Genomic DNA, 23181 nt, shown 5'->3' on the forward strand with positions numbered 1-23181 from the left:
CTCCTTCTGCCTGTTCCCATCTGGCTCACCTCCTTAATCTTTCCCTATCATCTGGCACTGTCCCTTCTGCATTCAAACATGCTCTTGTCTCCCCCATTCTTAAAAAAACCTACCCTTGATCCTAACATACTTTCAAACTATCGACCCATCTCTCTTCTCCCTTTTGCTTCCAAACTCCTTGAGCGTATTGTCTACAACCGCCTTACCACCTTTCTTTCCTCCCACTCCCTCCTTGACTCATTTCAATCTGGCTTCCGATCTCTCCACTCCACGGAAACTGCCCTCACGAAAGTCAGCAACGACCTCCTTGCTGCCAAATCCAAGGGCCACTACTCTCTGCTCATTCTCCTTGACCTCTCTGCTGCATTTGACACTGTAGACCACCCTCTCCTCCTGCAAATCCTTTACTCTCTCGGTTTACGTGAAACTGCCCTCTCCTGGCTTTCCTCCTACCTCTCTGATCGTTCCTTCGCTGTGTCCTCTCATGACTCCTCTTCCCCTCCACTTCCACTAAAGGTAGGAGTTCCCCAAGGTTCTGTTCTTGGACCTCTCCTTTTCTCCCTATATACATCCTCTTTAGGTGAACTCATTAACTCCTTTGACCTCCAATATCATCTCTATGCAGATGATACTCAAATTTACCTTTCCACCCCTGAGCTCACCCCTGAGCTCCTTACCCGTATCTCCAACTGTCTCTCTGCTGTCTCTTCGTGGATGTCCCAGCGCTTTCTTAAACTTAACATGTCTAAGACTGAGCTGATCATCTTCCCACCCTCTTCCACTACATCACTTTCCACAATTTCGTTATCTATTGATGGCACAACTATCTCCTCTAGCCCCAAAGTGCGCTGTCTTGGAGTTATCCTAGACTCCTCCCTCTCCTTTAAACCGCACATTCAGCACATCTCGCAGTCCTGCCGTTTTCACCTAAAAAATATCTCCAGGATTAGACCCTTCCTCACCCAGGATGCCACTAAAACCCTCATCCACTCACTGGTCATATCCAGATTGGACTACTGTAACCTTCTCCTAGCTGGTCTCTCACCTCTCTCCACTACAATCTGTTCTCAATGCTGCTGCTCGGCTCATCTTCCTCTCCAAACGTTCTATATCTGCTTCCCCTCTCCTTCAAGCCCTACACTGGCTCCCCTTCCCCTTCAGATGCCAATTCAAGGTTCTTACATTCACCTACAAAGCCCTCACCAAATCCTCTCCCGCATACATTTCTGACCTTCTCTCCCTTCACACTCCCACCCGCCCACTTCGCTCAACTAATGCATGCCGCCTCTCTTGCCAACTGATTACTTCCTCCCACTCCCGCATCCGAGATTTTGCCCGTGCTGCTCCCTACCTTTGGAATGCTCTCCCTCTCCCTATAAGACTCTCCACCTCTCTACAAATCTTCAAACGGGCTCTCAAGACCCACTACTTCATCAAGGCCTTCCAGCACTCCTCCTAACCCACCTCATGCTCTTTCCTTCCTATCTTCCCCTTCTGTGTCACGCCTGTCTGTCTGCCCCTCCCCTTAGAATGTAAGCTCTCATGAGCAGGGACCTCTTCCCTCATGTGCTTCTCTTTACATTTTCTTCTACTCTCTACTCCCCATTAGGGCACCTAACACGGGACCGCCAACTCCCGGCAGCTTATTGTGAGTGCTTTAATCACTATTTCAGCAATGTATATAAGTTGTGTCCCTGTCCTGCACTGTAATGTACTGTAAGTTACTTGTTTCTTGTTCACTTATTAGTTCTATGTACTATGTAAGGCGCTGCGGAACACTTGTGGCGCCATATAAATAAAGGATAATAATAATAATAAAGTAGTAGTGCCCTTATACAATGTACACAGTAGTAGTGCCCCTAAGCAGCGCCCCTGGTAGTAGTGCCCCTATACGATGCCCACACTAATAGTGCTCTCTATGCAATGCCCACAGTAGTAGTGCCACTATACATTGCCCGCAATAGTAATAGTGCCCACTATATATTGCCAACAGTAGTAGTGCCCCTTGTAATAGTGCCCCTATACATTGCCCACAGTAGTAATAGTGCCCACTATACACTGCCAACAGTAGTAGTGCCCCTTGTAATAGTACCCCTATACATTGCCTACAGTAGTAGTGTCCCCTATTCATTGCCCACAAGAGTAACAGTGCCCCCAATACATTGTCCACAATAATAGTGCCCCTTGTATTAGTGCCCACAGTATATAGTAGTAGTGCCCAGAGTAATAGTGCCCATATTAGTGCCCCTTGTAGTAGTGCCCTTTGAAGTAGTGCCCATAGTAGTGGTAGTAGTAGTAGTGCCCCTTGAAGTAGTGCCCATAGTAGTAGTAGTAGTGCCCCTTGAAGTAGTGCCCATAGTAGTAGCAGTAGTGCCCCTCGAAGTAGTAGCAGTAATGTCCCTTGAAGTAGTGCCCATAGTAGTAGCAGTAGTGTCCCTTGAAGTAGTGCCCCATGTAGTAGTAGTAGTAGTAGTAGTAGTAGTTCCCCTTGAAGTAGTGCCCATAGTAGTAGTAGTAGTAGTTCCCCTTGAAGTAGTGCCCATAGTAGTAGTAGTAGTGCCTCTTGAAGTAGTACCCATAGTAGTAGTAGTAGTGCCCCTTGAAGTAGTGCCCATAGTAGTAGTAGTTCCCCTTGAAGTAGTGCCCATAGTAGTAGCAGTAGTGCCCCTCGAAGTAGTAGCAGTAATGTCCCTTGAAGTAGTGCCCATAGTAGTAGCAGTAGTGTCCCTTGAAGTAGTGCCCATAGTAGTAGTGCCCCATGAAGTAGTGCCCATAGTAGTAGTAGTAGTAGTAGTTCCCCTTGAAGTAGTGCCCATAGTAGTAGCAGTAGTGCCTCTTGAAGTAGTACCCATAGTAGTAGTAGTAGTGCCCATAGTAGTAGTAGTTCCCCTTGAAGTAGTGCCCATAGTAGTAGTAGTAGTAGTTCCCCTTGAAGTAGTACCCATAGTAGTAGTAGTGCCTCTTGAAGTAGTGCCCATAGTAGTAGTAGCAGTAGTGCCCCTTGAAGTAGTACCCATAGTAGTAGTAGTGCTCCTTGAAGTAGTGCCCATAGTAGTAGCAGTAGTGCCCCTCGAAGTAGTAGTAGTAGTGCCCCTCGAAGTAGTGCCCATAGTAGTAGTAGTAGTGCCCCATGAAGTAGTGCTCATAGTAGTAGTAGTAGTAGTTCCCCATGAAGTAGTGCCCATAGTAGTAGCAGTAGTGCCCCTTGAAGTAGTACCCATAGTAGTAGTTCCCCTTGAAGTAGTGCCCATAGTAGTAGTAGTTCCCCTTGAAGTAGTGCCCATAGTAGTAGCAGTAGTGCCCCTTGAAGTAGTACCCATAGTAGTAGTGCCCATAGTAGTAGTAGTAGTTGTAGTTCCCCTTGAAGTAGAGCCCCCTTACACATAAACACACAGACAAACACACATAAAAACATACTTACGTGAAGCCCCGCTCCGGTGCCCGCCTCCGCCAGCTCCTCGCTCTGCACTGTGGGAGAGGACTCCCACAGTACACAGTGCATAGTCCTCTCCCGTCAGCTCCGCGCTCTGCACTGTGGGAGAGGAAGAGACGACATGATGTCTCTCCCCAACACGCACTGCAGGAGCCGGGAGGTGGAGCTCAGGAGTGAGCTCCGGCTGCAGGGAAGGAGACGCCGGGCGCCTGCTGGTAACACAAACTCAGCAGGTGCCTGGCATATGGAGAGGGCAGCATCAGTGCCTTATCCATATGCCTCTTGGCGGCGGGCGGGTCAGTGCTGGAAGTGCCGGTATACCATACTGTTGTATACCGGCTCACTCCGAGCACTGATATAGAGGATTTCCAGCAAAGCTCCCTCTATTGAGCTATACCTTCTCTTAGGGTGTCAATATGGCTGCCACTGAAAAAAAGCTCCTTTTTATTTGTGGATTAAACATTTGCTGTTGTTGCACTATGATTGTGTTTCCCCTAATGTTTTTATGAAAACTACATGAGGAATAGGGGATTATTAAGGAGCACATAGTGGTGAAAACTAAACCAGCAATGAAGGATCAGGATTGGATTTTTTCGAATCCATTTGTAACGTTCGACTTGGACTAGGTTAGAATTATTTGGACTTGGTGAACGGGTGACATGGTCTATGCGCGCCCTGGGCTCATTGGTGCACATGGGGAGTGAAGGCTAGCCTGTCTGGTCCTATCACACAGAAGCGCAAATTGATGAAAAGGTGAATGCTGCTATGTTTGAAAGGTGTGCATCACAGCTTGCTGCGTATGGAGCTATGTAGCCATAGGCCGGTCAGAGTGCCCATGCTGACCCCTACAATGGGCACGTGAGTGACCAAACTGAACCATGGCGCAATGGAAGGTAGCCTGATTTGATTAATCACATTTTCTTTTACGTCTTGTGCATGAGCGTTGTCTTGTTGCTGTGCTCAGTCTTGCCATGGTGTATAGCTCCGGCGGCAGGCAGGGCGCCGGAGCTAGAGAGGGCACTTCCATGCGAAAAAGGGGCATGTCTATAAGACTCGTCACCTTTACATCACTCTTGGGGGCATGCCCGGAACTTACGGACGCGTCGGGCACGCCCCCAAGCGCTGCAGACGGAGAATAGATGCCAGGCACATGCGCCTGGTGTCTATTCTCCGGCGGTGACCGGGTCACCGCACACTTCTCCACCCGCGGGACACTGCGACCCACAGGTGAAGACTGCACCCGCAGTCTGTGAGGGCAGTGTGCTTTTTGCCCTCCAGAAGAAGGGCAGGGTGCCGCTCCCCGCTAAAACAGCCTAGCGGGAACGCTATGTATGACCTGTGACATGAAACTGTGGCCCTGATTCAGAGCCGGACGCTCTGACAGAGCGCTCGCTCTGAATCGGGGCCGGCCGCCTTGTTTTTTAGAGCGGCCTCCTGGCCGCTCGCATAGCTGTGAGTGACCACTATAGCGAGCGGCCAGGAAGATGGTCGCGATGGTAAAGACCATCGGGCTTGCAACGAGACCCTTGTGGTAGGTTCTCGTTGCCACAAGCCCCAGAGAGATTTCGGCTCTAACAGAGCTGAAATCTCTCCCACTGACATCAATCGTGATGTCAGTGGGGCCGCCCCCAAACAGAGGCGTTCACTCAACATCGACAGCACACCCCCTTTGGTACGAGACCTGGAGCGACGGTTTGCCCATCGCTATCCGGGTCTCGCGCATGCGCACGACGGAGCCGGCTCTGTCGTGCACATGCGCACTGGGCCACCATCGACCCGCTTGCGAGCGCATAGCGCTCGCGAGCGGGTCTGAATCAGGCCTGGTTTTCCATTACCTCACCTTTTGTAGCAGCGTTTGGCTGTTCCTCACCCAGTTTTAAGCCTCCTACACAGCTGTTTTGTTAATGGCTGTTTCAACCTACATATGAGAATGATGATCATTATCACCTGTTTGGTATGATTGGTTACTCATACACCTGGCTATAAACCTACAAAATCCTTGACTTTGTGCAAGTGTACCTAGAAGAATTGATGCTGTTCTGAAGACAAAGGGTGGTCACACCAAATATTGATTTGATTTAGATTTATCTCTCTGTTCATTCACTTGCATTTTGTTAATTGATAAAAATAAACTATTAACACTTCTATTTCCAATTGTGTGAGGTAAAAAAACCCCAAACCACGCATGCTGCTACTGCATAATTAAATGTTATATTCAAATGTTTAACAGCATAATCTACAACGTTTCTGGGTCGCTCTGGACCCTGTCCTCAGGCTGCTGTATCATACACAAGAAGACATTAAAAAACTCCACCTTACCTTTATCCCTTGTGTGAATTAGTGAAAACTGTTACCAGAGGTCAGAGAAGCGCTCCTGCCCAGCGGGACTCTGCTCGATGAAGTTGGCGCTGCACTTTGTACTGTTGCAGCGCCGACATATACACAGTCTAATGCCCGGCACTCAGTCAGCTGATAATAGCTGTCCCGGTGGCCTTCCTCAATGGAAATACATAAATAAATAGCAGGCTGGATGGCACTTGGGGACGATGTAGTTATTAGACCGACGGACGAGATGCCGGTGGTCTAAATGCCGACGGTTCAAGCCTGACAAGGGACTTAGGCCCTCATTCAGAGGAGGTCGTTAGATGCAAGCGGTCGCGCTGAATCAGGGCGGCCGCTTGCATCCTGAACGGCCGCCTCCTTGACGATTGATTGTTAAGCTGTGGGTGGTAACGACCGACCAGGTTGATGGTCACAATGGTGATCACCATCGGGGCTTACGACCAGACCCTAAGGTTAGATCTGGGCACTCGTAAGCCCCAGGGAGCTTTCTGCTCTGATGAAGCAGGAAGCTCCCCACTGAGATCACTGATGATGTCAGTGCGGCCGCCCACAAAACGGTAGGTGTTCGAAAAAGGAACGCCTCTGTTTTATAAATCACCCCTCGACCCCCCCCCCCCCCCCCCCCGGCCCGCCTACCAAACGGGGCTAGCTGTCGATCAACATCGTCAGCCGGCCCTTTAGTAACGCGCTCCGGAGCGACAGAGTTTCTCTGTCGCTCCGGGGCTTGCGACCGCTGCACATGCGCAGGCCTAACCATTGAGTCGGTTACGAGTGCATCGGCGCTTGCGACCGACTCTGAATAAGGGCCTTAATCCCGACAGACCCTGAAGAAAGAGCTTATGTCTTTTTTTTTTTTTTTTTTTTATTACTCTGTTACCTACCAGTGGTGTGTGTGTGTATTGTGTTGAAATGTTATACTGCTGTGTGTAAGATATGGAGATGCCTTCTGACTCATTAGGTGCAATGTATTTCTTTTACATTTAAGTTTATTCGGCCTCAAATCTCCTGGTTCTACTCAATGATGGGATCTTAAGAAAAAAGCTGCTTAAACCCCCTCCCACAGTAAGTGACGTTATCCCCACCTTATGCAACGCTTGGCATAGGCGATACGCTTAGAGATGTGCACTAATAACGCGAATGTCGCAGCTGCCTCGATTTGTATTTAGATTCCTACCGGCGTCATCGGAAATCCAAGCGACTGTGTGCAATGATGCAGCATTGACCGCGATTCAGCCGATAATCGGCCTCCTGAGTTCCCCTATGGCCAAGGGGCACTGAGACTCTGGAGCCATTTTATTTCTGCCTACGGGATGGCAGTTGCAGGCTGTGACATGCCCCAATGAATGGTTGCAGCGCACCTGCGTTTGAGTTGCCACACTCACCCCACCCCTGATGCTGCCCACAAACCGGTCCCTGCTTGTCCCTCACTTTGCATATAAATCCTCACTGTCAGTGACTACGGTAACGAAACTTGACGCATACGAAGAACGTGATAATCGCTCTACTGCATAGATATCTGCATAGCGCCCATCTCTGTATCCGCCTCATAGTCTTACAATGGCCATGTCTATTTCTGCACCTAACCAGTGATCTCTCCTATTTCTCACCCTCATTTCTTTTGTATCCGCTATGTCTATTTTCCTTTTCAGGATGGCTCTCGCCAGCGTCTACTCAATTGGTTGGGGGTCTTGGAAAGTCTGGAGGTTTTCATTGAAATTGGGTCAGCACGGGCGTTTGGTGATAAAATACGATGGGCGGCCATACTAGTTATTCAGCTGCTGAAGTAAGTACGGGTTCTCCCTGGTTTAAAGTGCTCTTGTCTAATACACTTAATGAAGGCCGTCATTTTGTAGGGTGAACCAATACATCTTTTAAATTGTTTAATTACAGAGGAATATAAAGTTTCCCGTTTCCACCAATATATTAGCGATAAAGCAGCCGAACCATTAATAACCCCTCTGCCTCTATAGCAAAGATGGATTCTGCATTGCTAACACCTTCATTTGGCGCAAACAGGAGAGAAAGAGGGCTCTTTTTCCTGGGGCACTCATATAAGTATATGATAAAATATAACTTTTATTATTATCATTAAAAATATCACTAGAAAGTATTTCGGATGATAAGTACACGTTTCCTAGGACCATCAAAAAGCATATATCATTCACATAGACATACACAAAACATACATAAGAAAAATTCGGTGAAAATGTTGTTTGCTAATAAATAGAGAACAATAGTTCTCTATTAGTTATTAGGGTAAAAGTATCTTCTTTGTGGGGTCCTGATTTTGCCTGTATATTGCTTCACTATATTGTGTGCCATTATTCTGTATAGATAAATATGACAACACAGTAGGGGTGAGCGGGTTCGGATTTCTGAAATCCGAACCCCCCCGAGCCCCCCCGATCCGAGTCCGATCCGAGTCAGGCTCGACTTTTCCCGCCTGACTCGGATCTGAAATCGAGGCAAAACGTCATCATCCCGCCTTCCGAGTCTCGCGGGTTTTGGATCCTATATAAGGTACCCGCGTCGGCGCCATTTTCTCACTCGGCTGTGGACAGTGAAGAGGGAGGGTGGGAGTTAGGGCTGTGTAGTGTAGTGTAGTGTAGTGTAGTGCTGCTGTTGTCCACTACTTCAAAGTCCATAGGGGCTGGCTGTGTTGTGCTGTGCTGCTGTTGTTAATAGGGGCTGTGTCCACTACTTCAAAGTCCATAGGGGCTGGCTGGACTGTGTTGTGCAGTCAGTTCTCCATAGGGGCTGTGTCCACTCCAAAGTCCTGTGCAGTGTCCCAGTCCTAAAGGAGAGCTGTAGTGTTGTCCAGGGGGTGCTCTGTCCATCAGGGGCGCTCCCCCCAAGTGCTAAAAAAATAATATATTTTCTGTGTTTGTGAATTGTGTGCGCAGTAGCCGCACGTGCATCAACAAAGTAGTGCCAAGCGTGCACCTGTGTCATAAGTAAAGGGCCGGCTGGCTTGACCGTTAAGGGTGCTGTAACCCCCGAAAGTACACTCCAGTCCAAACCAAAAAAAAAATTATTTTCTGTGTTTGTGAATTGTGTGCGCAGTAGCCGCACGTGCATCAACAAAGTAGAGCCAAGCGTGCGCCTGTGTCATAAGTAAAGGGCCGGATGGCTTGACCGTTAAAGGGTGCTGTAACCCCCGAAAGTACACTCCAGTCCAAACCAAAAAAAAATTATTTTCTGTGTTTGTGAATTGTGTGCGCAGTAGCCGCACGTGCATCAACAAAGTAGTGCCAAGCGTGCGCCTGTGTCATAAGTAAAGGGCCAGCTGGCTTGACCGTTAAAGGGTGCTGTAACCCCCGAAAGTACACTCCAGTCCAAACCAAAAAAAAAATTATTTTCTGTGTTTGTGAATTGTGTGCGCAGTAGCCGCACGTGCATCAACAAAGTAGTGCCAAGCGTGCGCCTGTGTCATAAGTAAAGGGCCGGCTGGCTTGACCGTTAAGGGTGCTGTAACCCCCGAAAGTACACTCCAGTCCAAACCAAAAAAAAAATTATTTTCTGTGTTTGTGAATTGTGTGCGCAGTAGCCGCATGTGCATCAACAAAGTAGTGCCAAGCGTGCGCCTGTGTCCCATAAGTAAAGAGCCGGCTGGCTCATTTCTTAAAGGGTGGTGTAACCCACAAAGTGCACTACTCTCCAGCAAAAATAAAAAAATATTTTCTGTTTGTGTGCGCTTTAGCCGCGTGTATATATATCAATATAACATAAATGGAGGACCAAACTTTCTCTGATAAAAATAAAATAGGGAAAGATCAAGAACCACTTCCTACTAGTGCTGTTGCTGCTGCTGGGAGTTGTTCATCATCCCAGAGAGGAAGTAGGAACATCACTACTTTTACTAAACAATTGACCCTCCAACAGTCCCTAGCGATGAGGATGAAGTACGACAGCAGTCATCCTGAAGCAAAACGTATAACTGAGGCCTTGACTGCTATGTTGGTGTTAGACGTGCGTCCGGTATCCGACATTAGTGCAGTGGGATTTAGACAATTGATGGAGGTAGTGTGTCCTCTGTTCCAAATCCCGTCTAGATTCCACCTGCATCCTCAAAGCAGCAGCGACAAGCGTGCGTCTGTCTGTTAAAGGGTGGTGACACCCTCAAAGTGTGCTACACAAACAATTAAAATATTGTTCTTTTTTTTTCTGTCTTTGTGAAATGTGTGGGCTGTAGCCGCACCTGCATCCTTAAAGCAGCAGCGACAAGCGTGCGTCTGTCTGTTAAAGGGTGGTGTAACTCACGAAGTGCTCCAAAAAATAAAAAACTATTTTTTTAATGTGTTTGTGACTTGTGTGCGATGTAGCCGCACTTGCATCCTCAAAGCAGCAGCGACAAGCGTGCGTCTGTCTGTTAAAGGGTGGTGACACCCTCAAAGTGTGCTACACAAACAATTAAAATATTCTTCTTCTTTTTTCTGTCTTTGTGAATTGTGTGGGCTGTAGCCGCACTTGCATCCTCAAAGCAGCAGCGACAAGTGTGCGTCTGTCTGTTAGAGGGTGGTGTAACCCTCAAAGTGTGCTCCACAAACAATAAAAATATTCTTTTTTTTTTTCTGTCTTTGTGAATTGTGTGGGCTGTAGCCGCACTTGAATCCTCAAAGCAGCAGCGACAAGCTTGCGTCTGTCTGTTAAAGGGTGGTGTAACTCTCAAAGTGCTCCAAAAAATAAAAAACTATTTTTTTTATGTGTTTGTGACTTGTGTGCGATGTAGCCGCACTTGCATCCTCAAAGCGGCAGCGACAAGCTTGCGTCTGTCTGTTAAAGGATTACATCGGTGACAGCATCCAAGTAGGCATGTCAGACAGTCCGTACCTGTACTGGCAGGAAAAAGAAGCAATTTGGAGGTCCCTGTACAAACTGGCTCTATTTTACCTGAGTTGCCCCCCCTCCAGTGTGTACTCCGAAAGAGTGTTTAGTGCAGCCGGGAACCTTGTTAGCGAAAGGCGTAGGAGGTTGCTTCCACAAAATGTGGAGAAGATGATGTTCATAAAATGAATGATCAACTCTTCCAGGGAGACCAGCCTCCAGAACGTACAGAGGGACCTGTGGTTCCAGCAGGGACGAATTAATACTCTGTGAGGATGAGGATGTACATAACACTGAAGAGGGTGAGGAATCTGTGGATGAGGAGGATGAGGACGACTTCTTGCCTCCGTAGAGCCAGTTTGTGCAGGGACAGATTAATTGCCAGCTTGTTTTGTGGGGGCCCAAACGAACCAATCATTTCAGCCACAGTTGTGTGGCAGACCCTGGCGCTGAAATGATTGGTTTGTTAAAGTGTGCATGTCCTGTTTATACAACATAAGGGTGGGTGGGAGGGCCCAAGGACAATTCCATCTTGCACCTCTTTTTTTTCTTTGCATTATGTACAGTTTGGGGCCTAGTTTTTCAATGCCATCCTGTCTGCCACTGCAGTTTCACGCCTAGATGGGTCACGTGTTTGTGCCGCCCACTCGTGTCGCTTAGCATAGTCATCCAGCTACCTCGGTGCAACCTTTTGGACATAAAAACACTATTGTGAGGTGTGAGGTATTCAGAATAGACTGGAAATGAGTGGAAATTAAGGTTATTGAGGTTAATAATAGCATAGGAGCAGAAAAACCTACAAATTCTGTGATTTTAGCTGTTTTTATGCTTTTTTTCAAAAAAATACAGATCCAAAACACAAAACCCAAAACACGGAAGGGTGGTTTTGGCAAAACCAATCCAGATCCAAAACACGAAGAAAGATCCAGATCCAAAACCAAAACACAAAACACGAAAAGTGGCCGGTGCACACCACTACAACACAGTAATGACTTTGGTTGTAACAAAAAATGGCAATTATTGGTAATTACAGGTGTCTGTGACCCTAGATGATTGGCATATCTGATGGCTCTTTAATACGATTACACTGTATTAATGAATATGGTAGCTTAATGAATATGCCATATAGCACTGTTAAAAGGGTGTTCTGGGACAAGGCAATCTCTATACCTTATATTGCTAGATCTGAGCATCAATGTATGGATACTTATTTCATGTGAGGTAAGCCCTGCATGAGATCTATTGTTCTCTATTTATTAGCAAACAATATTTTCGCCGAATTTTTCTTATGTGTGTTTTGTGTAGGTCTATGTGAATGATATATGCTTTTTGATGGTCCTAGGAAACGTGTACTTATCATCCGAAATACTTTCTAGTGATATTTTTAATGATAATAATAAAAGTTATATTTGATCATATACTTATATAAGCGTGCCCCAGGAAAAAGAGCCCTCTTTCTCTCCTGTTTGTATACAATATGTTTTGGCTCTAGGTTTAATACAGATGCTATAATAAGATTATTTTCTGTGCGGAGTCATTCCTACTTTCCTCAAATGACACGTTCATTTGGCGATCAGAAAGGAGTCCTTTAGTCCTCGGTCACTGTGAGCGTGTTCTGTAATGGTTTTCTCATCCATCTTTCCCCACGCTGCATAGAACACTTCCCTCCTCACTCACCATCCTCTCTTCCTGCCAGGGCCTGCCTACGTATTGTGCTGCTCCTGTCGTATAAGTCCGGTATACAAAGCTTTCCCTCTGTTACTCCACTTGACCGTGAGGGGGCCCTGAACGAAACAGGTTTGTGTCTATAGAATGCGCTCTCTAGCCATAGAACCAAAGAAGTTTGCTGCAAAGCCTCACATTTACCTATAGTCAGACGCTCCCATACTGACTCTTTGTAGGTGCATTACACTGAGGAATCGGCGCCTACTGTAACCATTATTCACACTACAACATGTATAGTTACTGATGAATTTCTCATGTGTAAGGATAACCAGTCATTTTATTCTGTGCAAACAACATAGATATATCCATAGCATTGTTCCTGTGTCCGGTTTAGAGGGCCTGAGCTGGGCACCGCCAGTGGAATAAAACTTCTATCCTCTAACAATGTGATATGAAAAATATAGCATATGACGATGTCACCAGTGGCATGTACCCCCCCCCCCCCCCCTTCCCCCTCTTTACTCTTCATCCTTTATGTTTCTAATACTGATTTTCCTCACCGATTCCCTTTCAGAAGTGCAAAACAATGGCAAACAAGACACCTGCTTTGTGGGCAAGCGTTCCAGTCGCGCTGTGCGTTCCCTGACAGACGGTAAGGATCCACGCAGCCTGGTGGGGTAGGTTTTCAGTGTTTTGTTATGACTTGAACATACCTAAAGCATGGTTCTTCTATGTTCAGCTCCCTCTGGCCGTAATCGCTTTTGGAGAAGCCCTCAGCCTACGGATGGTAAGCAGAGGAAGGCTGAGGCGGACGACTGGATTGGAAAGCCTTCTGATTTGGGGACCTTAGGGACTATAGCAGAAACGGTTCAAATCCTGAGGCCCATTACACACTGTATCCTTCATGTGCTGAGGATGTCAGTTACACATCAGCTATTCAGGGTAATCCAGACAGCTGTGTGGAATCTTAATGATGGGTTAATAAAACAGTCTTATGTAAATGTGCACTGTACATTTCATCCAGCTTCCATAGTTCTGATGGCTTCCTGATTGAACCTTAACCCATTTACTCACAGTGGCGTGCTTGGCAGCTTGGGGTCAGAGGTCCTGGAAGCCTTGGATGCTGGCAGCTGCGTTGGATGTTGGCAGGTGAGAGCCAGAATAATAATAATCATCATCATCCAGTGTTCCTTGAGTCCTGAGAACCCAAAGTCTCAATGGTCCTACAAATCCAAAACCTAGTGACAAGGGGGGGAATTCAATTCAGTGCGCTATTGAATAGCGACGGGAGGGACTCCCAAAGCTATTCAATACACCGCGCTGTTTGGGTGCGCTAAGGATTTCTTCTCTCATCCCCCTGGGGATGCAAAGAGAAATGCGACCAAAGTGCCGGGTGCGCAGCTGTTTTACTGCATAGCGCAGCGCTAACAGCCGCGCGCCTGGCACTTTGGTCAGAGAACGCCGGTTACCGCGCCTTAACATTACCGCGATAACCGGCATTCTCCAACCACACAGCGCACTGCATTTAATAGCTCCGGGAGCTCTCTCCCGGCGCTAGTCAAATTTGCGTTGAATTGAATAGCCCCCAAGATGTTTACCCCTATATTTTGTACCATAGTGAGGATGAAGAACTATTTCTTCCTTTTGTATCCGATTGTATATGCACAGACATATGTAGTTATCTCCATCAAAGCAGTCGCCTTCCTGTATAGCGGATTTCCTGCACATAACAGGTGCAGTAGCTATGTCTGGGAGGTGTCCACTGCACCCCATTGTGACAGACAAAGGCTGATGATGGAACCATCCATAAGTGCACCAGGGTAGTAAGAAATACAATAAGAGGGAAGCTTGAGCATATATATATATATATATATATATATATATATATATATCTGTCCATCTCAGCCAGCTTCATACTATTATCATGTCCAGCCCTAGCTCTGCCACCTCCCTACATTAAGTTTAATGAGTAGCTTTCCAGAAAATATTTACTTTTGACATTCACAGCAGAGTCCCGGGAATGATAAAGGATTCAGGATTATTTTTATAGCCATGTAGGCAAATTAGATTCCACCTCCTACGACAGGCGAAATGCGTCAGTTCTGAGAGTAATCTAAAGGTGTTTGGCTCTGGCTCCCAAGTGCTCGCAGCAGCGTTGCCTACAAATAAGGTCTGTGCATTCTAATTCGTCTCTACCAGCCAAATGCAACTGCTAATGTGCCACAGGCGGATGTGGAACCAGAATTATACTGAGAAAATACTCCTATTTGTATTGCAGTGTACAAAGCTGACGGGGTATGTGAGTGTGAGACAGAGTCCATAGCAATAGGTGTGATTGTGCAAATATGCGTTGGCACCTAGCAAACAATCTGACATCTGCTTCCATTACTTAATGTTCGTTGCTGGAGCAAAGCAAACTGCAGTTTGTTAGTAATTCCCATCAGTGGCACATTATATTGTAATGAACATGTTCTGTAATCGTGGAGCCAGTGTTGGTTATATAGAAGTAGAGACACAAATTATAAGGTATGTGCCAGAAAGCTGTGTGTGTGCCTGAGACTGGTGACACACCTAAACCTGTAACACTAGACATTATACAAAGTCATACGTGTAATACTATAAAGAGTAGCATTACAGAAGTACTCTGTGTGCCTGTATTATTTCAGCGATTCATCTCCTATTAATGGATTTCATGAAGCTAGAAAGTATGTGAACCCTTCATCGGTTTCTGAATTTCTGCATAAATGTCACCTTTATGTGCCCAGATTTTCATCTAAGTTATAACAATGGACAAGAGAACCCAAAATAATACACACAATATTTTTTTTTTTTTAATGAAATTATTGATCAAAATAGTCTTCCATTAGATTTGTCAGAAGTGAACCAGTATGTGACCCTCTAGGATTTGGTAACTGGTGCGACTCTCTTGGGCAGAATCGACATCAGTGAAAGGTTTGCAGCCATTGGTGACTAGTCCTGCACCTCGGCTTGGAGGATTTTGGCCCATTCCCCCTTGCAGAACTTCATATCATGGATGCTGGTGGGCTTTCCTGCAGGAAGACCCCACTTCAGCTCATAACGCAACATGTCAATTAGCCTGGGCTATTCCAAAATGCACAATTCCTTCTGCGTCAGCCATTTTTTTGTAGATTGACTGGTCTAGAGGTCTTGTCTTGCAACAAGACCACCCTTCTGTTGAGCTTCAGTGTATACCACACGTTTGGTGGTATAAATTCAGAATTCGTTACTCTATCAATGGTTTGAGACCCATACTTGCTCATTGCAGCAAAATAGCCCCAACCATAATACTGCCAGACTGTGCCTAAGTTCTTATGTTGGAATGCTGTGTTAGGTTTTCTCCAAGCATAACATTCCTCATTAAAGCCAAGTGTTCTATAATGGACTCCTCTACCCATAGAACATTCTACCAGTAGTCTCCTGGCTCATCTAGGTGGCTATTAAAGTAACTTGAAATGGGCAGCAGTTGATCTTGGAGTAGTGGCTTCCTCCCTGCTATCCCCCATGTATGTTCTTCTTTAGTGTATGATGATGGTGTCATGAATACTGACATTAGCCTCAAAACGTATTGGCATGTCCTGGCGCTGTTGTCAGGCATCCCACATTGTAACTCACGTTCCAAACCAGTGCGAGCGGCACCGGCGAGTTTCATGCTCCAACTGACTCACTCAAGTGCTGCTGGGTAGGTAGGGCTACTGGCAGGTTGTGTGTGTGTGTGTGTGTGTGTGTTCAGCATTGTACACTGGCACGCTCTGTGCGCAGTATGTGAGGTCATCGCTGTACACTGGCATGCTCTGGGCCTGATTCAGAGCCGGATGCTCTGACCAGAGCGCTCGCTCTGAATCAGGGCCCTCCTACCTAAAAATGGAGCGGCCTCCTGGCCCCTCGCATAGCTGTGGGTGACCACCCACAGCTTATGCGAGCGGCCAAAAAGATGGTCGCGATGCGGTAGGGTCTCGCTGCCGCAAGCCCAGGAGTGTTTTTGGCTCTATCAGAGCCAAAATCACTCCCACTGACATCACTAGTGATGTCAGTGGGGTCGGACCCAGACGGTAGGCGTTCCCATGGGAACGCCTCCGTCTTGGCAGCAACGCCCCCGGCACGCCCAGCAAAGGGGGCGTGCTGTCAGTCACCATCGACAGCACGCCCCCTTTGGTGCGAGACCCATAGCGACAGCTTGGCTGTCGCTATGCGGGTCTCGCGCATGCGCACGATGGAGCTCCCTCCGTAGGGCGCTCGCGAGCGGGTCTGAATTAGGCCCTCTGTGCGCAGTGTATGTGAGGTCAGCACTGTACACTGGTGGGCTCTGCAGTGTGTGGTCAGTACTGTACTCTGGCACGCTCTGTACGCAGTGTGTGTGAGGTCAGTGCTGTACACTGGCACGTAGTGTGTCAGGTAAGTACTGTACACTGACACGCTCTGCACGCAGTGTGTGATGTCAGTACTGTACACAGGCACACTGCTGTGTGTGTGTGCGCGCGCGTGTGAGGTCAGCACTGTACACTAGTGGGTTCTGCACCCAGTGTGAGAGGTCAGTACTTTACACTGGCACCCTCTGTGCGCATGGTCTGCACTGTACACTGGCACGCTCTGTACAAAGTGTGTGTGAGGTCAGTACTGTACACTAGTGGGTTCTGCACACAGAGTGTGTGAGGTCAGGAGTGTACACAGGCACACTCTGCGCGCATGGTCTGCACTGTACACTGGCACGCTCTGTATGCAGTGTGTGAGGTCAGCACTGTACACTGGCATGCTCTGTACGCAGTGTGTGTGAGGTCAGTACAGCATGAATCAGAAAATATACTCCTTACTAGATGTCAACATATGAAAGAGTTAATTACTACATTCAGGAATAAAAGAGTGACACAAAGCACCAGTATGACGCAAACCTACCGTTGTTTTTACGGATCTGTTTTTAACGTGGAACTAAAGACATTGATATCACTTCTACAGCCTGTCCGTGCTCCGTGATATGGACCATCTGAGCCCCAGAGAGCGTAGAGAGCTGAGGAGACGGACCCTACTTTTATTGTATTATTTGGTTCGCTCTCCATTCTACAACCGGTACACTGAGTAAGTACCCAGTATAAGTGTACATGGGTGTTGATGTATACATCAATGTATAATAATGATAATTCAGGGAGTTCTAATAACAGTAGTATATGCGCCTGGGTTACACCGGGAGAGAACAGTAGTGTATGCGCCTGGGTTACACCGGGAGAGAACAGTAGTGTATGCGCCTGGGTTACACCGGGAGAGAACAGTAGTGTATGCGCCTGGGTTACACCGGGAGAGAACAGTAATATATGTGATGTGCCTGGGTTACACCGGGAGAGAACAGTAGTATATGTGATGTGCCTGGGTTACACCGGGAGAGAACAGTAGTGTATGCGCCTAGGTTACACCAGGAGAGAACAGTAGTATATGCGCCTGGGTTACACCGGGAGAGAACAGTAATATATGTGATGACCTGGGTTACACCGGGAGAGAACAGTAGTATATGTGATGTGCCTGGGTTACACCGGGAGAGAACAGTAGTATATGTGATGTGCCTGGGTTACACCGGGAGAGAACAGTAGTATATGTGACGTGCCTGGGTTACACTGGGAGAGAACAGTAATATATGTGACGTGCCTGGGTTACACCGGGAGAGAACAGTAATATATGTGACGTGCCTGGGTTACACCGGGAGAGAACAGTAATATATGTGATGTGCCTGGGTTACACCGGGAGAGAACAGTAGTGTATGTGCCTGGGTTACACCAGGAGAGAACAGTAGTGTATGCGCCTGGATTACACCAGGAGAGAACAGTAATATATGTGATGTGCCTGGCTTACACCAGGAGAGAACAGTAATATATGTGATGTGCCTGGGTTACATCAGGAGAGAACAGTAGTGTATGCGCCTGGATTACATCGGGAGAAATGCCAATATTGCTGTAGTATTACCATAAGTAGGAGGGTTTCAGACACATTCAGCCAGTGTGCAGTGGTGGAAAGAAAAGGAGCACGCTTGCGTCCAACTCTACACAACCCCAGTGACTTTACTTCTGTGATGACTTTGGTGCCACTCACTATGGGTGAAGGTTGACTCTTTGATATCTGATTACTTGGAGTGACAATTGCCTTAAATATTCTACAGCTTTCTTGATTTACAGATGTTATTTTACCCAGTTTCTGTCTTTTTCTCCTTGTCCTCTGAATAGATAACATCATTAGTTATTGATAGGTGACTATACGAGCTGGTTGCATAGACACATCACCAACAATAGGGGGCAGACTTGTGTATAGGTTACATGATAAATATGTTTGTGCATTTGACATGTTCTTGATGCTTTGACAGAATTCGTCTCCTGCTCCTCCTGCGTCTCCTGGGTGACTACGTCCCGGGACTTGGGCTGGTAGCACGTAAGACTATTTATTTTTATTTTTCAAATAAGGGATTTTTTTTCAGTTTTCATTTCACATGTTAATGGGGCACATTATCACACAGGGATTGGTTCAGAGGGACAAGAATCCCTGTTCAGGGACATAAATTGTGAGTTTGTGTTACAGCGCACGCACAGATGCGAATTTACCCATCCTTGCCCTGTCACAACCTGAGCAGTTCCTCTTTCCTGCCTGGGGTGTCGCTCTCTGCTCTGGTGCTTCTAGCACACTCAGCTGACGCAACAAACTGCTGAGATACAGACCAGAGTGTGCCAGAAGCCCCATAGCAGAGAGCGACACCCCAGCCAGGAAAGAGGAACTGCAGAGGTTGCGACAGGTGCAGGATGTTAGAGTGAACACTATTTATGTCAGTCCTACAACGTGGCTGGATCCCTCTTTCCGTGAAATATGGCGTTTTGGGGTGTGAACTGAGCGGCAGCAATGCAATAGCACATAATTACCCTGACTTGTGCGCGTGTAGCAAAAGCTCCATGCGATTCTGAGTGGTGCGTATGGGGAAAGAGAGCCTGGGGTTGGCTGACCTCTTACACAGAGCACGGGGGATGGTGCAAGTGCACATACTGATGGCCGTCGGCATAAAGTCAATGGGCGGGACATGCACCAGCCTCCGCATTCCTAGAATGGACTCTCGCGTTAGCATAAGGTGGTAAATTAGGATCCCGTAACTACAGCCACTATGTGGGGCTGATTGTGATACAAGCAATTGGGAACTCTGTGCAAACATCCCACCATAGGGGCGCAGGTCATACACACGTGTGTAGAGGGCTGACTTCTAACTGCGCGTGAGTAAATGTTTGTATTGCTCTGCACTGTAATAATCCTGATTTCTATGAAGGTCCCCTTATGGATTACCTACCTGTGTGGCAGAAGATTTACTTCTACAACTGGGGCTGACCGGGTTCCGCTGCTCCCGCACTGGCCGGACTTGTGTCTACATTTCTGGACACCTCTCTTAGCAGAATATGGAGCTCACCAAGTGCTGCAACATCTGCAGCGTAATGGGGACACTGGGCTCAGTACTGAATTATGGAACATAATCTCTGGACATTCCCTATATTAAACTGTGACTTTTTTTTTATTCCCTTCTGAGCAAAACTGAAGCTGTGATCGTAACAAGGTATCACCCGCTGGACTGAGGGCACCGTTACAGTGCTGTGTACCATGCGGTGCCATAGCCTGCTGCTGAATCATCAACATTTGGAAAGCATCAAAGAGGACAAGCACACAGATGTAATATGCAGAACACTGTGGAGTCTATGTACTAAGCCGTGGATGGGGATAAAGTACCAACCAATCAGCTCCTGTCACTTTACAGACTGTGTACTTTCGCTCTCTCTCTGGCTCAGGGATCTATTTACTAAGCCTTCAATGAAGATATTGTACCAACCAATCGGCACCTGTCACTTTACAGACTGTTTGAAAAAATGGCAGTTAGGAGCTGGTTGGCTAGTACTTTATCTCCGTTCACTTTATCTCCACACAAGGCTTAGTACAGTGTTGGCTAACCTTGACACTCCAGCTGTTGTGGAACTATATATCCCAGCATGCCCTGCCACAGTTTTAGCATGCCCTAATAGCAAAACTGTAGCAGTGCATGCTGGGTTATGTAGTTCCATAACAGCTGGAGTGTCAAGGTTAGCCAACACTGGCTTAGTAAATAGACCCCTGCGTATATAAAGTTTCCATGTACGAGGCATCCGCACAATGCACCGATTGCCATCACATGTGACTATCCACATGACTGACTGTGAGATTCGGGTAAGGGAATAGGGGGACGCTTGTGTACAGTTACACAAGCTGGTGTCAGCTCAGTACGGGGGACATTTTATCAAAACCTTCTGATGAGGACAAGTGGAGCTGTCGCCTATAGCAACCAGATTCTAGCTGTCATTTTATAGAATGTACTAGATAATTGATAGCTAGAATCTGGTTGCTATGGGCAACACCCCCACATGTTCTCTCTAGACTGTTTGATAACTTTCCCATTATATGGTATACACCGCCTTGAAGGTCATGTATCTAGACCAGTCTCTCATATCTCCACATAACATTTTCTAAGGATTTCCCTGTGGGAAATTGTGGAATAATTGTTTGACAAGCTGTATAGATTCATTAGTTTCAGTACATGAAAATCTGGCCTGCGGGCGGTCTTTAGGAGAGAGCTGAGAGACTGCTGTAGAACATAGCTATATGCTGAGTTTCATGGTGTAGATCAGTGGTGTCAAACTCGGGCCCTTCAGCTTTTGTGGGACTACATATCCCAGCAAACCCAAGTAGCAAAACTGTGGCACTGCATGCTGGGATGTGTAGTTCCACTGCAGCTGGAGGGCCCGAGTTTGACACCACTGGTGTAGATGTTGCAAGCTGTGAATTGTTATGTAGGATGATCAGCTGTTCAATAAACTTTATTCACTGTTCTCAGAACATTCAGTGGATTGTGTGGATGTCTGTAATAGCATTGTCATGACAACCACATTGCTGCCAGTACCTGGAGCCTTCCTTGACCCTGTTTGTCTCCTCACAGTGCATTGTACTATACATATTACATATATCCCAGCCCTAGATCATCGTACATTTAGGGCAAAATTTACTAAGCGTCGGGTTCTAAACCCCAGTGGTTTTGCTATCTGCAGATTTACGAAGGCCATTACCGCCGTCAAAGCGCATTTTAGAATAGAACAGGGCTACGGCTAAAATTACTAGTCAGCAGTTTTGGTGTCATTTAGAAACCGAACCCACCGCTTAGTAAATTTTGCCCTTTGCATCCCACAGCTGCTGGAGTGAGACACTGTTGGCTCGTTGCTGTGTATCCTGATTATAATGGCGGTAACCCAGTATATCTCCGGGCTGAGAAGTTAGGCCTTATACATACTATGACAATATTCATCAAGCTGGTGTTTTTTTAAGCCATATTACTCAAGATGAAACTGCTTTTACATGGCAGGTGCTAAACTCTGTGTACTTATACAGAGCTTGTCGCAACACTTTAATTTTGATGCCCAGTTGGAAGTGCCAGCAGTACATTTTGAACTTGTGGATGGTAATGAGGATTAACAGATTAGTTAAAGCCTTGGGGGTCTAGTTACTAAGCAGTGTTAGGAGACAGAGTGAAAAGTGATAAAGGTGCCAGCCAATCGGCTCCCAACTGTCATTTTTCAAAAACAGCCTGTGAGATGACAGTTGGGAGCTGATTGGCTGGCACCTTATCACTTTTCACTCTGTCTCCTAAGTGTCTAACGCTATACTTGTAATTACTGACAGAATTGTAAGAACTTTTAAAACATTCTGAACTTTCGATATTTACTTTTGTATTTAAACAGAAAAAAAAAATGTAATGACAATATATGGCTGGGTACACATACACACTGAACGATATATCGTTTAGAGATGTGCGGGTTTGGTTCTTATCACAAATTTGGATTTTTCTTATTGGATATCCAAAACACGTGACAGCCGGATAGCTAATATAATGCCGTTTTTGAGATCCAAACATATCAGAGTAAAACCGAACCGCACATCTCTAGTATCATTGCATCGGTCGGCAGGGAACCACATCGTTTTGATGTGAACCCAGCCGAAGAGTTAGTTGTACTGACACATGGCCAACAGTAGGGGTCAGATTTGTGTATAGGTTACATGGTAAATGTGTGTAGTGTTTGACATGTTCTTGATGCATTGACACAATTTCCTGCGTCTCCTGGGAAACTACATCCTGGGTATTGGGCTGGTAGCACGTAAGATCCTTTTTAAAATAAAGTGGGTGCACGGGCTGCATGGAGGCCATCCTGGTGTCGGCATGGGTTTCTAAAGCCTTGGAAAAATGTTCAGACCTCCTTCTGCATGGTTTCACTCGTGACAGTAACTGCAGAGTTTCTCGTTCTGGCTGAGCATATCAAGACATCTGGGGTTATAAAATAGGTTGCGATTTTACTGGTTGCTTAAGGTTCCTTATAACTGGTTGCCACTAAATTTAAACGCGAAATCCAGCTGGTTCTGTAAATCTGGAACCTATTTATAACCTCAATCATATGAATATGTTGGGGATGTGGATCAAATTCTATGAACTCTCCCTTGGCAGTCGTCACCAGGAGCACACTTTGGCTTGGGTCTTGACCCACTGATGTGGAGCACAAGAGGTCCAGGGGGTCACAACTCTTCTGCATGTGCTGGCCTACAGCGGGGTTGACAGACCTTGGACAACTGGGCACCCTGTGTCTAAGCCCCTAGACAGAGTGACTGATGGGTTTTCCACCAGCTGGTGCTGCCCTTCAGCCTAGCACCGGCCCAAGATTTCACAAAGGTCATGGCTGCTCTGCTGAGAGCATAGGGTTTTAACCACTGTCCCTTGTGAAGACTATTTTCTTCTCAGGGCTGATTCCGCTTTCTTATGGACTGCGAGGATGTCTGAATCATGAGTGGATTCCGAATGACCAGAAATAAAACCATAT

The 23181-nt window shown here is 46.7% G+C and overlaps 1 protein-coding gene across 1 annotated transcript in view; it reads left to right on the forward strand.

The window, feature by feature from the left end:
* Nucleotides 1-21157, forward strand: part of PEX16 (peroxisomal biogenesis factor 16) — a 34541-nt gene extending 13384 nt beyond the window's left edge. The window contains exons 3-11 of the mRNA XM_088461483.1: nucleotides 6762-6838; nucleotides 7426-7559; nucleotides 12297-12397; nucleotides 12840-12917; nucleotides 13005-13160; nucleotides 13342-13414; nucleotides 17237-17356; nucleotides 18627-18691; nucleotides 19569-21157. Of these exons, the coding sequence (XP_088317609.1) occupies nucleotides 6762-6838; nucleotides 7426-7559; nucleotides 12297-12397; nucleotides 12840-12917; nucleotides 13005-13160; nucleotides 13342-13414; nucleotides 17237-17356; nucleotides 18627-18691; nucleotides 19569-19627 (863 nt within the window). The 3' untranslated portion in view covers nucleotides 19628-21157. The remainder of the gene's footprint in view (nucleotides 1-6761; nucleotides 6839-7425; nucleotides 7560-12296; nucleotides 12398-12839; nucleotides 12918-13004; nucleotides 13161-13341; nucleotides 13415-17236; nucleotides 17357-18626; nucleotides 18692-19568) is intronic.
* The last annotated feature ends 2024 nt before the right edge of the window (nucleotides 21158-23181 follow it).

Source organism: Taudactylus pleione, unplaced genomic scaffold (assembly GCF_031769625.1).
Source record: "Taudactylus pleione unplaced genomic scaffold, aTauple2 ptg001060l, whole genome shotgun sequence".
NCBI classification, from domain to species: Eukaryota; Metazoa; Chordata; class Amphibia; order Anura; family Myobatrachidae; genus Taudactylus; species Taudactylus pleione.